This window comes from Antrostomus carolinensis, unplaced genomic scaffold (genome assembly GCF_000700745.2).
Source record: "Antrostomus carolinensis isolate BGI_N321 unplaced genomic scaffold, ASM70074v2 scaffold38714, whole genome shotgun sequence".
In the NCBI taxonomy this organism is placed as follows: domain Eukaryota; kingdom Metazoa; phylum Chordata; class Aves; order Caprimulgiformes; family Caprimulgidae; genus Antrostomus; species Antrostomus carolinensis.
This window is the reverse complement of record NW_010312076.1, coordinates 6,259-19,159: the sequence shown is the minus strand read 5'-3', so window position 1 is coordinate 19,159 and position 12,901 is coordinate 6,259. Positions and strand designations below refer to the sequence as shown.

The 12,901-nt window shown below is 37.9% G+C and overlaps 1 protein-coding gene across 1 annotated transcript; it reads right to left on the bottom strand.

Annotated features, from left to right (window-relative positions):
• Positions 1–1,656: 1,656 nt before the first annotated feature.
• LOC104524149 (nephrocan) lies at positions 1,657–10,098 on the bottom strand. Its single transcript, XM_029084737.1, has 3 exons — positions 9,913–10,098; positions 4,077–4,978; positions 1,657–2,104 (listed from the first exon to the last, which is right to left on the bottom strand). Exons 1-3 carry the CDS (start codon positions 10,096–10,098, stop codon positions 1,657–1,659), a joined length of 1,536 nt encoding a protein of 511 aa, XP_028940570.1.
• Between the last annotated feature and the right edge of the window lie 2,803 nt (positions 10,099–12,901).

Sequence of the window (12,901 nt, the reverse complement as noted above, 5' to 3'; positions counted from 1 at the left end):
CGCTGTGCTTTTGCTTTATTGACTTTGTCCTCACAAATAAAACTAAACCTACCTTGATTACAAGGCTTGGGTGTTTATTACAGATATAAAATGGGATGAAAAATTCTGGCTCATAAAAATATTTCTCTGGCTCAGAAAATAAGTGCTTCCCCGACTCCTAGCACAGACCGACGTTCCCAGCAAAAATAACACAGTCAAACCATGAGGAAGGCTTGTGCTGTTCCACAGATATCTACATCTTTAGCTACCAAAAATATGGGTGGCTGCTGACACGCTAAAAAGTTAAAATGCACAGAGAAATCACCAGGTCTTTCTGTTCCAGCTGCACAGCTTAGTGTGGTGGCCGCCTACGAAACCCGGGTGTCGGCTGCGTTTGCACAGGCAGCGAAACCCAATAGCTGCACTCCGACACCTGGCAAAACAGCCTCTGCGAAGGTGGGGGATCACTCGGTCACTGAATGCCAACAGGAGATAAAGAACAATAGAGACTGTTTGCTTTGAAAAGTAATGTGCTGGTGTTATTACTCCTCAGTTATCAGCCAAGATTTATGAACTGCCAGGAAACCCCTTGCATTAGTGTTTGTAAGTCACCGGTTTTCGTGGTCTTGATAATCTAATTTTGTTTAGTTTTCAAGCACTTTGGAAACTGCTTGATAAAATTTGTCCATACGTCAGAGTTAATGCATATACCATTAAGTCCATTTTTTTGCATGCAAAAGTCTGGAAGGTTCCTGCTAGTGAAGGGGGCACTTGCAGTGTGTACTCCCATGTGAAGCACACCCAACCCAAAAGAATACATCCAGCATCTTGAGCTATATTGTGGTCGATTAGCTACTCAGCTACCAAAATAAACCCGTCCAGAAACCTTGTCTCACTTGATCTTATCCTAATATTTGTCAGAGATAATGATCTATTTCCTGAGAATCTCCATTCTTCTGTTTACAACAATAGGACCAGGTCAAATTGACCCCAGTGTTTTTATTCCTCACTATGAATTAAATTTGGAACTAGTATTAAGTCTCCTTAACCAGGACACTGATTCTTCTGTGTGTTGCATTTGCTGTGACAAAGATGAGCCCTCTGTTTTGTCTGGAGCTCAGCTAATTTAGGCTAATGTCACTTAAAATAGTCTAAAGTAATTAAAAGAGGAAAACAGCTCTGGAAAACTGAAATTCATTTCTCAAAAGCAAGAATTTCTGAAAGGTCCTGAGAAATTGTCCAGCTCAGTGTAACTCCATCTCAAACTGCAGACCCATGAGTTTAAATGTGTTGAATGCCAGACTCCTAGTAATAGTATTGTGTGGTATTGCAGGATTTTATTTATGGGTTTTTTATGCAACTATAAGAGTGCTCTACTATTAAAGGGTCCATACAGAGTTACAGACTGCTTTTCTAAGAGATAGTATTTGTATTCTTACTCCCCTCAAACTACATAGTACTAACAGCATAGAGAAACAATTCATTTTTTTAAAAACGATTTTCAGTTTACAAATGGCATCCTTACTATAGCCCTTCTGTCACCAGCTATTAACTCTTGTAGTACAAATTAAAGAGGGAAAGTTGATGGCAGATCAGCAGGCTGGTTGTCAGTAGAGATGCTGGTGGTAGAGGGCAGCTCTGGACAACTTTAAGGTTCATCATAGATTAACCACAGGGTTAATCTAATTCATAATCATAGTAATCATCATCTGTGTTTACTCCAACACTGGAGGCCTCACTCGGTTTCATTTTCTTTCTGTCCTCTTTGCCTCTCTCCATGGAAGACAGATTATCCTCACACTGCTGCAGAATCTTTTTGGAAGACATCCAGCTTTCTCCTCGGCTTTCTGCTGGGGCCGCGCACTGCCCGCCCCTGACATCCGTTCCCTTGGCCACCAGCGCTCTTCTGGTTCTGAGAAGGTCGCAGGTGCAGTTCCAAGGGTTTCCATCTAAATACAGATGACGGAGACGAGGTAAATACTCTAAGACTTTGCGATCCAAGGCAGATATCTTGTTGTTCCGTAAATTTAGAACCTGAAGCTGTTTCAAGTCCTTCAGCTCTTGTTCTCCAACATCCTCTATGTCATTTCCCTTTAGATCCAACCTAGCAAGGGTGTCGGGAAGTCTGAAAAAAAAAATAAAACAACACAAATGTGTTATGTTCATCATATTGATTCGGTCTGTGTAAGTGGTATTTGGTACTGGGTATTTGCCCAGGCACACCTGACATACTAAATAAAACTATCACTAACAAAAATTCAATCTTCTGCAAAAAAAGATGTGGTCCTGAAATTTTAATATCTTTTTTTTTTTTTTTAAAGTTATAGGAATACTGTGCACACTTGAACTGTTTTCCCAAATTATTGCAGTTCTGACCTGTACTGACTGTGTTTCTGCAACTGAACTAAACAGGAATTTTAGTCCTACTGTCCTATGAAGAAATTTATATGTTCAAATGAATGTCAAGCTTAAAAATGCATTTTGTATCCTTTAATGCCATAAGTATGCCAATGACCAAATTATAGCAGCATTGAAGATCAAAAGTTTAGAGAAGCATGGCAACACTGTTCCTTCAAGTACTTCTTGGAGGGCATCTATCTCCTCCTTGGGCAACCCGTTCCAGTGTTTCACCACCCAAGTGAAGTGGATTATTCTCAGAAAAAAAATAAAAGCAGCTTGCTTTCTCGTCATTCCTGACCAATAACTGCTAAGACCCATTAACTCTGCCATATTATCTTTGAGCCTTTGAACACTGGTGACTAAGTTCTCAGATAACTGTCAGAAGTAATACTTTTATTTCTGTACATCCATGTGTACCTGATGATCAGCAGACAATTAAATGAAGTACATAAATTTTACATCTTGCCATTTTTTCCCCTCTTTTATGTTTAGAGCCTCCCCTTGAAATCTATATTCATTGCCGAGTTAAAAATAGAAGTCCCCAGTATCTCCTTAAAAGCTCTACTGTTTAAAGGCTAATAGAGAACTCCTTCCTGTTAATTCTCTTGACTACGAAGGTTGTAAAAGAAGATGGATTAGACAATAGTAAAGTAACTAGAAAGCATTAAACATTCCTGTCAAGCTAGACTGAAATAAAATATTTATACACCACCACTAAATCACTTTCTGATTATAAAGCTGCTGCCAAACAGATTCAAATGCTAAAGGACCTCATGCTAAACAAATTGAAATTTTACTGCATTATTTATTTGGACTAGTTAAACCTGTCCACAAGCCATAAAAATAAAATTTAATAGTGCAGTTGTGTTAAAGAGGTTGATGTTAATGGAATTACTTTGCTATTTTTATGCCACCTTATTACACAGCTTTTTGAAATAATAAATTTGACACTTTATATCAGACCAGCCTCCATTTGGCATCATATCCCATCTCCAATAATGGCCAGGACCAACACTCAGATGAATGTGAGCGAACCTGTAAGCAGGGCATTAATGAACACAGTGTGCCCAAGGGATGTTTCTTCTGTGCTCCTTTGACTAGAATTTTGCTTATAGCCTGAGCCAGGAGAGCTTATACACATTCCAAATACTTCATAATGTGTGAATTTAATGAAGTTGGGAATGCTAATAACCACTGAAAAAGCACATTCTTTTTGACCTGACTCAGCTCCTGAAATCTTAATATTTGAACAATAATAAATTCAGTGTGGGTTGGTGGAAACATCAGCCTTAAAATTGCTTTTTCCTTTTTATTGAATGCACTATTAATTTTCTGTTATGGGAGAAGATAAATCCAAGCAGCAGTATAACTTCTCTGTAATCATTCTGTTATATTCTCCTAGCAGGTTCTTCTTATTTGTGTGCTAATTGAACAAAGTAGTCTCACTGGCAGGGAGAGATGTGAAATGAGTAGATTCACTGGGGGCAACAGATCTAATGAAAACAGCTCTACTTCTGTGCTGAGATTGCTAACAAGAGTGCTAATTAGTGCCAATTATGGCAGTGGGTTTATGGTTTGGATAGACTTCTGCTATGACTGGGTCTGAATGCAATTTTTTTTCCAGTTTAGCCCTCATTCTCCTAATGTAAGAAAGGAGAGATGACACCTGGGAACCAACTGTCCTCAGATTCACTTGCCTCAGAGGAATAGAAATGAGGAGATTCTGTTCCAGCGCCAGATTTGAAAGCTGCACACACTGCTGAAGAGCTCCTGCCTCAAACATGCTAACAGCATTGTTGTCAAGAAACAAGTGCTTGAGATCTTGTAGTCCTTGGAAGTCCTGCGCTGTCACCCTTTGAATCAGGTTATTGCTGCAGTCGAGCTTCTGCAGTCTGCCTGGCAGCCTGAGTGGCATAGTGTGGAGCTGGTTCTTAGAGAGCTCCAGTGTTGTTAAGTTAGGAAGAAGCTGGGCACCATCTATTGATGTTAGCTGATTTTCTGACAGGAAGAACTCAGACAGGTTTTCCAGGTGTTTCATGTCTCGAAGTCTCACTGTTTTGAGTTGGTTTTTCTCTAATTTTAGTGACAGCAGGGATTTGGGTAGGTCAAGAGGCACTTTTGTCAGAAAGTTGCCACTTAAACTGAGAAACTGTAGATTTTGGAAAGATGTAAAGAAGTTGGTTGGAAATGAGTTCAGTTTATTATCAGCCATGCTCAAATACTTCAGCCTAGGAAGCTTAAGTGGTGCAGACACAGATTCCATGTTGTTGCCATCCAGAATCAGACTTTGTAAGTTGCAAAGGGAAGAAAATGCACTTGGAGACAGAGTCACAATCAAGTTGTTCCGAATATCAAGCACCCTTAGTTTCATCAAACCTTCAAAATCAGACACATGCAGCGTGTTGATGGAGTTATCGGCGAGTTTTAAAATTTCAAGACCAGCTGGGAGGAAGGTTGGTATTTGCTTTAGCTGATTTTTATAGAGTTCCAGGGACTTCAAGGTGCTCAAAGCTTTGAAAGTGTTGTTTTCTATTGATTCTGTGCCACTGCATGACAGGACCAGCTCTTCAAGGGCTGACATTCTCCTGAAGTCAGTAATCTGAAAGAGAAGAAAATAATTCATGTGATAGTACACTGTCTATTTACGGATCTCCTCACAGGTTACTTCTTCTGGATGGTCTGACAATTGCTAGTATATATTGAGAAACTATATGTTTAGAATGAGAAACTAAGAGAAGTGGTAGTGGTAAAGGTGTTATTATAGGTACCTGTAGTTTGCCACTATTTACTTACATTTCTAGAATTTTGTTGTTTAAGTCCGTATTGTGTCTGGTTTTGAGCAAACACACACACACATCAGAAGAAGAAATATTCCTTTTATTTCTACCTGGTGGATAGCCTGTGTAAAATGGAGAGCTAATATCACCAGCTGCAGAAATCCTTGCAGAGAGTAGGTGGTTGTTACATGTTCACTGCACTCCACGGACCTTGTTGGAGCAGGTTTGAGTTCATCCTACAGCCGTTTCCATATATCAGCAGTATTGTCCCTGCAGCGTCTATTCCCCAGAGGAAGTACACATGGATATAATCAACCCTCCTACTATAAAGTTTTGGCAGGAAACTAAAATCCAATGCTTGTGCTTCTTCTCTTCCACCCCCGCATCTCTCCTTTTCTTTAAAGTAAAAGCCTCACATATTAGATGACCACACCAAGTGTGTCAGATCAGTTTGGTTTGAAAATCACCTCTGTGGAACAGGTTGCTTTTACAAGAATTTAGTTTTTGTTAGTTGCTAATAAGCAGATGCTTTGCAGTGGTAAACAGAACTTCCATGTTGACTGTGACTATAATATATAGTCTTACTAATTGTTTCATTACTTTCTGCTCTGTTTTTTTTTTCTGGAACCTGCTTGTTTACAAAGCTTGCCACCTTATGTCTCAAGTTAAAAAGCAAACTTAAGTGAATCTGTCAGTTTTCTCTGAGCCGAGATAGGAGGAAGCATGCAATGAGAGTGAGCCTGGGAATCCTCCAAGCATATCAGTTATTTAAACAAGAGTTCTTGTTCTCTGAGGTTATCGGAGATGTTTCCCATTGAACTAGGTGCTTAATTTTTAAAAATTCATTTATAGGGGAATCACAGAAAGCTCAGAGCAAGGTGAGCACGTGTTCTGCATAGGAGAGGTGGGAAGGAGTGTTCTCACCTATTTTCCCTTCCCACGTCCAATAAACATCTCAATACAAATCTCAGGGGTACCATATCAGTAAGAGATGTGAAACACTATAGTCTTCGTGGTACTTTCCCCAGGTCTTAGTTGCTACCAGCACATTTTACTCTCATTAAGAGAGGCTATAAAGCATGTTCTACAGCATAACCCCTCATCCCAGTCAGAAATCTACACGGAAAGCAGTACAAATCCATTTGCAGCTCAGGAATTAGGTAGCAGTTTTGTTCTATGATCCTGATAGAATATGTTTAGCTATCATACTTGTGTATCTGAAATCTGCTTATAAAGGTGACTGCTAAAAGATCCCTTCCAGATTAATTTATCTGTCTCTTGCATGCTTTTGAGTTGTCTCTACCTTAACTACATTTTAACTTCTGTTAAAATTAGAGCCCAGAGAGCTGTGAAAGAGGAGTCAGGTTTCATTTTGCCCTGGTATCCTTAGTTGTCATCAGCTTCTGATGACATTCATTCTGTTTTGTAAAGTAATTTCTGAGCATTGCAAGATTTGATGCAGTTAGTGAGAAAGTCTAGATAAGGAACCTCCTTTATTGATGCAGATTTCTCTATCAATTACATTTCAGTTGAATGAAGGAATGTACTTTCCTCAAGAAACATATTCTCAACAATAAATAACAAAGGTGTCCATTTTCTATTTTTTCTATAATTGCAGTTTTGTTTTATATATATATATATCTAAATATATAAAAATTATAGAATTGCCTGTCCAGTTTTGATCATGATTAGGAGGCTAATCTTGCAAAGCTTTATCTTGAGAAGTCCCACAGGAATGAACTGCATTGCTCAAGAGCCGAAAAGCATAGTCATATGTAAGTGGTAAAACAGTCTTAAGGAAATTGAAAAAAATGTGAACCTTCATAAGTTCAACAAGTTTTCTCCTCTAAGTTCAAAAGCAATGTTTCCTGCTTTTCCTCAGCTGATTGCTGTATGTCTCTAAGAGGCTTAACTTTCATCTTATTAAGTGACAGAGAGCTACGTGAAGGTCAATGTGCAGACACTCATTCTGTAATGATGTTAGGCTTCTTAATGTGGATTATTATAATTTCTATTTTCCACCTATTTGATATGCTTTGCCAGGCTTTGTGACCATGCTGCTTTGAGCCTTAAACATTTATTCGTGCTGTTACAACCACCCAGTCTTTCTAATCTCAATCAAGATATATTTGAAAGCCTATCAATCAGCTCTCTTTTTGCAATGAAGTAATGTTTATTCTCCAACTAGACTGTCCGAAAAGTGATACTGATATAGTTTTACATTTTAAAAAGTAGATCTCCTGAAAATGGTTCTAAGATACTGTTATTTTAATAGAAACATTTTTTTATTATTTTTAATGATTTTTTTTTTGCTTTTAGAATTTTTTGTAAACTGGGATTTGTTATAAGCAGTTTCTTAAATCAGCCCCCTATTGTGGGGGTCAGAGAAACAATTTTCTTTTAGCAGATAAAAACCTATTTATTAATATAGTTAGAAATAAACTAAATCTCACAGTGAGAGTAAGCAGGTTGCAGTTGGTCTTCAAATCAAGGAGGATGCAGAAATTATTGAAAAAAGATGCTAAAAAAATCTAGTTTTGTTATTATGAAATCTGCTTATAAAAAACCCCAGTTTGTAAAAATGCCAAAAGCAAAAAAATCCCAGCCAGTGTTTTCAATGACGAAACATTGTCAGAACAAATTCAAAATTGACCTGAGTAAAAAAGATCTACTTTTTTTCTTGGTTTTCTTCAAAACATACTGTATTTAGAATATAAACACATCTTCTTTTCTTTTTCATTTTTTTACAATTTTAATAATAACCCATGCAAAGTACTGTCCAAAAGTAATTGGTGCTCAGTTTGAAACAATATTTGTTTATTCCTCTGAGGCTGCTAATTGCCAAACCATAGTACATGTGGATGCTTACATTTAAAAGTCTATTGAAGATCAGCTGTGGAAAGTCTAGGCTTCTAGGCTTCCATTCAACTTCTTTTTGAAAATATGTTATTTTATCTAAGATTAGGTAAATGAAGAAATTAAAAATAAACCAACAACAAAACCCAAAACCCAGAAACACCCTACAGAGTTCTTGTAGCACTTCCAGACGTGTACTTTACAAGCAGAAATGAAAACCTGTTTCTGCAAGCACCGTGGCATGTGCCAGTGGAATTACTCAGCTGTGTAAAATTAAGCATATGTATTTATGATGTCAAGACCTCAGAAGTATAATTTGTTGCATGGAAAGAAAACTGGAAAATATATTCATGGACCTGGTCTAATCTTAAGGAAAGAATCTACATAACTAGAGGCAGATAGTATGAAAAGACTTACTTATGCAGAGGTAAGGCATCCTGATTGCTCAGCTGAATTAATGTGTAAAGTGAAGAACTCTCTCCTTGGATGGTTTCATGCACCATTTGTTCTGAACAGCCATAAAATATTTATTCCACTACTCTGTCCACTTACATCCAACATTTATAACAAATACCTGTCTTTTGCTCTAGTCAGAACCTAAGGCCTCTTTACCAGTAACTGGGAGTAGCTGACAGGTATGGGCAACTAGTCCATACTAGCCCAACTTTTCTCCACAAAAACTGTATTTCCCAATAAGTCATTTAACTGACCTTTTGTTTAACTAAAGCACATTGATATAGCTAAACCACATCCATGAACTTTGACTCTTGTAGGTATGGGAGCTAAAGAAGAAAACCAGAGACCCTGTTAGCAGCTAAAAGAGAAGTAAACTCTTTCTCAGAGTTAAATTGCAAAATTACTGACTGTTCTCAGTGCACAACAGGTATCCCAGATGCTGCTCTAAGCTGCCTTTTAGCCCATTTCTTTCAGTCCTGAGAGCAAAATCAAAGATGCATTTCAGAGCAGTTAAAGTTATGTTCTTTGCAAGAGGACAAGCATACTTAAGAGAAACTGTATCCATCTCTTTTGAATCGAACATTTCTTATTATTTGTAGCAAATTGATACACAGCAAGCATGTATATAGTATAGGTGGTTGTATTTCCCTTGTTTCTATCTACAGAAGTTAAATTTATTACATTAATATATTTCAGGGTAGGAAACAGAGAAGCACCACTCCAGCCACTCCAGCCAGCAGCACAAAATAAGCATAAGCTAATCATGCCTTTAATAATGTGATCCAGTGATGCCTCAAGAAAATCAGTATAAACTTTTTTAATAACACAAGTAGTTGGCAGCTTCAGTTAGAAGCTGCTATTGTTTGTATGCGTTATTAGCCAGGACTAACATAGCTTTTAGAAACATCTCACCCTCTGCCTTAAACTCTAACTTACTCCCTCTGACATTTCTAATAGGAGTTGCACCTGAGACTTGCAACTCCAGAGGGGGCAAAGAACTCCAATTTAATTCATTAGCAAAACGATTCTAGCTACATAAAACCTTTTAATTTACTGTGAAAACATATGACATTGTATGAAAAGTAGCCAAAGCTTTTAACAAGTTAAAAAATAACTCTGAAAGTCAATAGTTATTCCACCATATTATAAACAAGTCAACGTTTGACTCCTAATTGTAAATTACTATTTTCTCAGGGCACATACAAAGTCTCATTGTGGCAGCATGAACTGGTGCTCGGAGACTGCAGATAGTAAAAACACTATAGGAATATATTTTCATATCCTTAAAAAGTAAGTAAGCATAAAACTGTATCTGGTAGCATTTAATCAGTTTTTAGAATGTGGAATAAGATTCTCCGTACACCTGAAAGCCACCACCATCTGGGAAGCACAGCTTTCGGTTACAGTGCAATACAGGGAGTATTCTTACTGGATTTTTTCCTACCTGGAGTTGTTTAATTTTGCTGTGACTGATGTAGAGTCTCCTGGTGGTGGAAGGAATCTCTCTGGGGATCTCCGTAGCTCTGTAGCATTGCACTGACTGGACAGGGTCACAGCTGCATCTTCTTGGGCAAGTGATACTTTGAGCACTGTGAAAAGAAAGGATGACTAAAAGGTAAGATAAATACATGTTCCAAAACAGGAGCTCTGAAATCATCTGGGCAACATACATCTAGAATTAAGCACCAAAGTCCTTTTATACCATGAAATCCGATAAAAGGATATTATGACTGTGTATTTTATCCCAGTGAAAAAACAGCAAAAACAATACCGTAATTTGCCTGGGTTAAAATGTTGGCAGGCATTACAAAGAGTGAGAAACTTAAACAGTGATAAGATGCCTTTACATTTGTAGGTATGCGAAATTAGTGTTATTTATTACCTGACATCTAATCTGCAAACATCCATATTATCTCCAGTTTCCTAGTTTTGTTAAATGTGACACCATAGAATTAGGGGAGAAAAGATAAAGAGTTGTTTTATAGTAGGGCTGTAAAACCTTTGTATCTTCTGTGACCCAGTATTAGAAACAGTAAAAGCACAACTACAACCAACACCTAAGCTCTTTCACTCTTCTTCTTGCATTATTTAGGATCACCCCCCCCAAAAAAAAACCCCAAAAACCAAAAAGCCCAAACCCAGGCAGCTATTATTTTCAAGCTAAAACATTCTATTCAGTTTCTGAATATCTGTGATTCAGCTGAGTGCTGCTGGTCAGCACAGGTTTTTTAAAGATTGGACAAGAATCTAAGTTACTTGTGTTTGTGTAATTCACATAATTCAAAGTTTAATTATTTTGTATTTGAAAATTCCAAAAGTGAAAACTTGAAAGTATTTAGTATAAATCAAAAGGTAGATGATCAAGAAGATAAGACCTGTTTATCCCATGACAGATGGAGAACTCAAAAGTTCCCCACTGAGTTTTCCTTCTACTTATTAGTGCTTCTCTCATGTATCTACTAGCTGTGCCAGCTAGGGATGTAAAGTTTGGCTTGTGATTATTTTAAGAACTTCCTATGCATTGTATCTTTCCCTTTTTACTCAGCGATTTACAACATACAAAGCAACCTACTTAAGAAGTCTTTGTTTCTTATCATACGGATCTACTTTGCACTGTTACCTGTTTCCTTCCATCCTCTCCATCATATTTGCAGTAGTAGCTAATTCTATTCCTTGAATTCAGAACAGGGCCAGTTATTTTTCCAAGCAGAAGATGATGTCAAGTTGATTTGACAAATGGATAACTGAACTGGAGACTGTCCTCAATGGGAATGCCTATTGGATGCAGCTGGGTTAACAGTGGAAAATTGCCATATTCCCTCCCGGAGACCCTTCTGCCTCCTTAATCTCCCCACACTGTGAGTACAGAACGGCAACCCAGCACCTGCTAAACCAAACAGCAAGAGCAGAAACCCTTTCCTAAAACAGCCTGTCAAAGTGGCATGTTTAACAAGCTGTGCAGAAAAATCCTGACTGACTTAGGCCGTAGTGATCAACTGAGCAAGAATGAATGGGTGAGCAGGATTAGCAATGGTGCTTTAAAACAAATAATTTAATGTATCCTGATCTAGAGTTTCATACCTGGTTTGTAGATTTGCTTTATTTTTTCTGAAAGAGTCAAAGTACCCCCACAAAAGTGTAAAACATTTCTGCATACTGACAACTACTTGTGTTACATAGTCTTTGATTCTGTTTTTCCACTGGCTTGAGTTCAAATGCTGAGGTCACTAAGACAATAATGCTCAGGATCTTATGTAAAAATTTGTGTTCCTCAAAAATATCACCAAAAAGCAAATGCTTTTTGCTCAAGGAGGGTCAAAAGAAACGCAGATCAAACCCTACGGTTTGCAATTTAGAGCTCTAGAGTACAGCAGAGTCAGTCTGACACTCCCTTTAAATAAGAACCGTATATTGCATTCTTCCCAATTTTGTAACTTGTAGGTCACTCAGCTGATGTTAGAATTCACAGCTGTAGTTACAAGGTAATGACACAGTCGTGCAATATTCTTGGCTCTTCACATTTTTGAGTAATATCTATATCCTTGGTCTTTTCAAACTGATGAAAGGAATTACTGGTTTAATAGTTCATTTATGTGACATTAACAACGATTTAATCAAGAATGATATTATGTATCTATTAATTTCTGATATATGTCTGCTTTCAGCAGCCAGGTATTTTAAAGTGATAGGTATGAAAGATGATCCTATTAAATCTATCCTGTACCAATTCTGACATTCACCAGAGCTGATGCCTTTGCTTTTGCACATGACCTGTGGGGTTTGTATTGATTCTAGGAGACCTGATCGCAGCAGAACCGACGAAGAGTCACAGGGCTGCATGAGCAGAAGCCTAGTGGAAAGATGTGAGCTACACAAAAAAACAGGTGAAAAAACATTCCAGGATCTCCGCTGTGGAAGCAGCACTGCTGGCCCATGTGTTGCACAGCTTGGCAGGGGGATGTTGAGAAAGTCAATCACTGGTGGCCATTTCCTGACAGCAGTTTTTATGTAAACTCTCCACACCTTTCAATGGGGATTCCTGTGCGGGACTAATGGCATGATATTCCCCTCCATCATTTTTCTGTCAGCAAGAATGAACGATAGCACCCATAACCTGCCCGCGCAAGAAGTCCCAGGGACATTCTACAGTGTGTGCTTTAACCAAAGGTAAACACTTCAGATCAAAACCTGCTAAACCTAAAGTCCATATCAGATTCTTTTGTGTTGTTGGCATTTAATATGGACATTGGCTATAGAGTATGATGGCAAATTAGTAAAGTATATTGGAGAAATTTGGATACAACATAAGCTTGAGTTGGTGGAAGTTAGAAGATCTTTCAAGATTGCTGCTTTTATTTCAGATCTGAAGAAGGGCTCATAAAGGACTGTAAAGTTAGGAGGTTATTTTCCAAATACATCAGTTAGTTTAACAA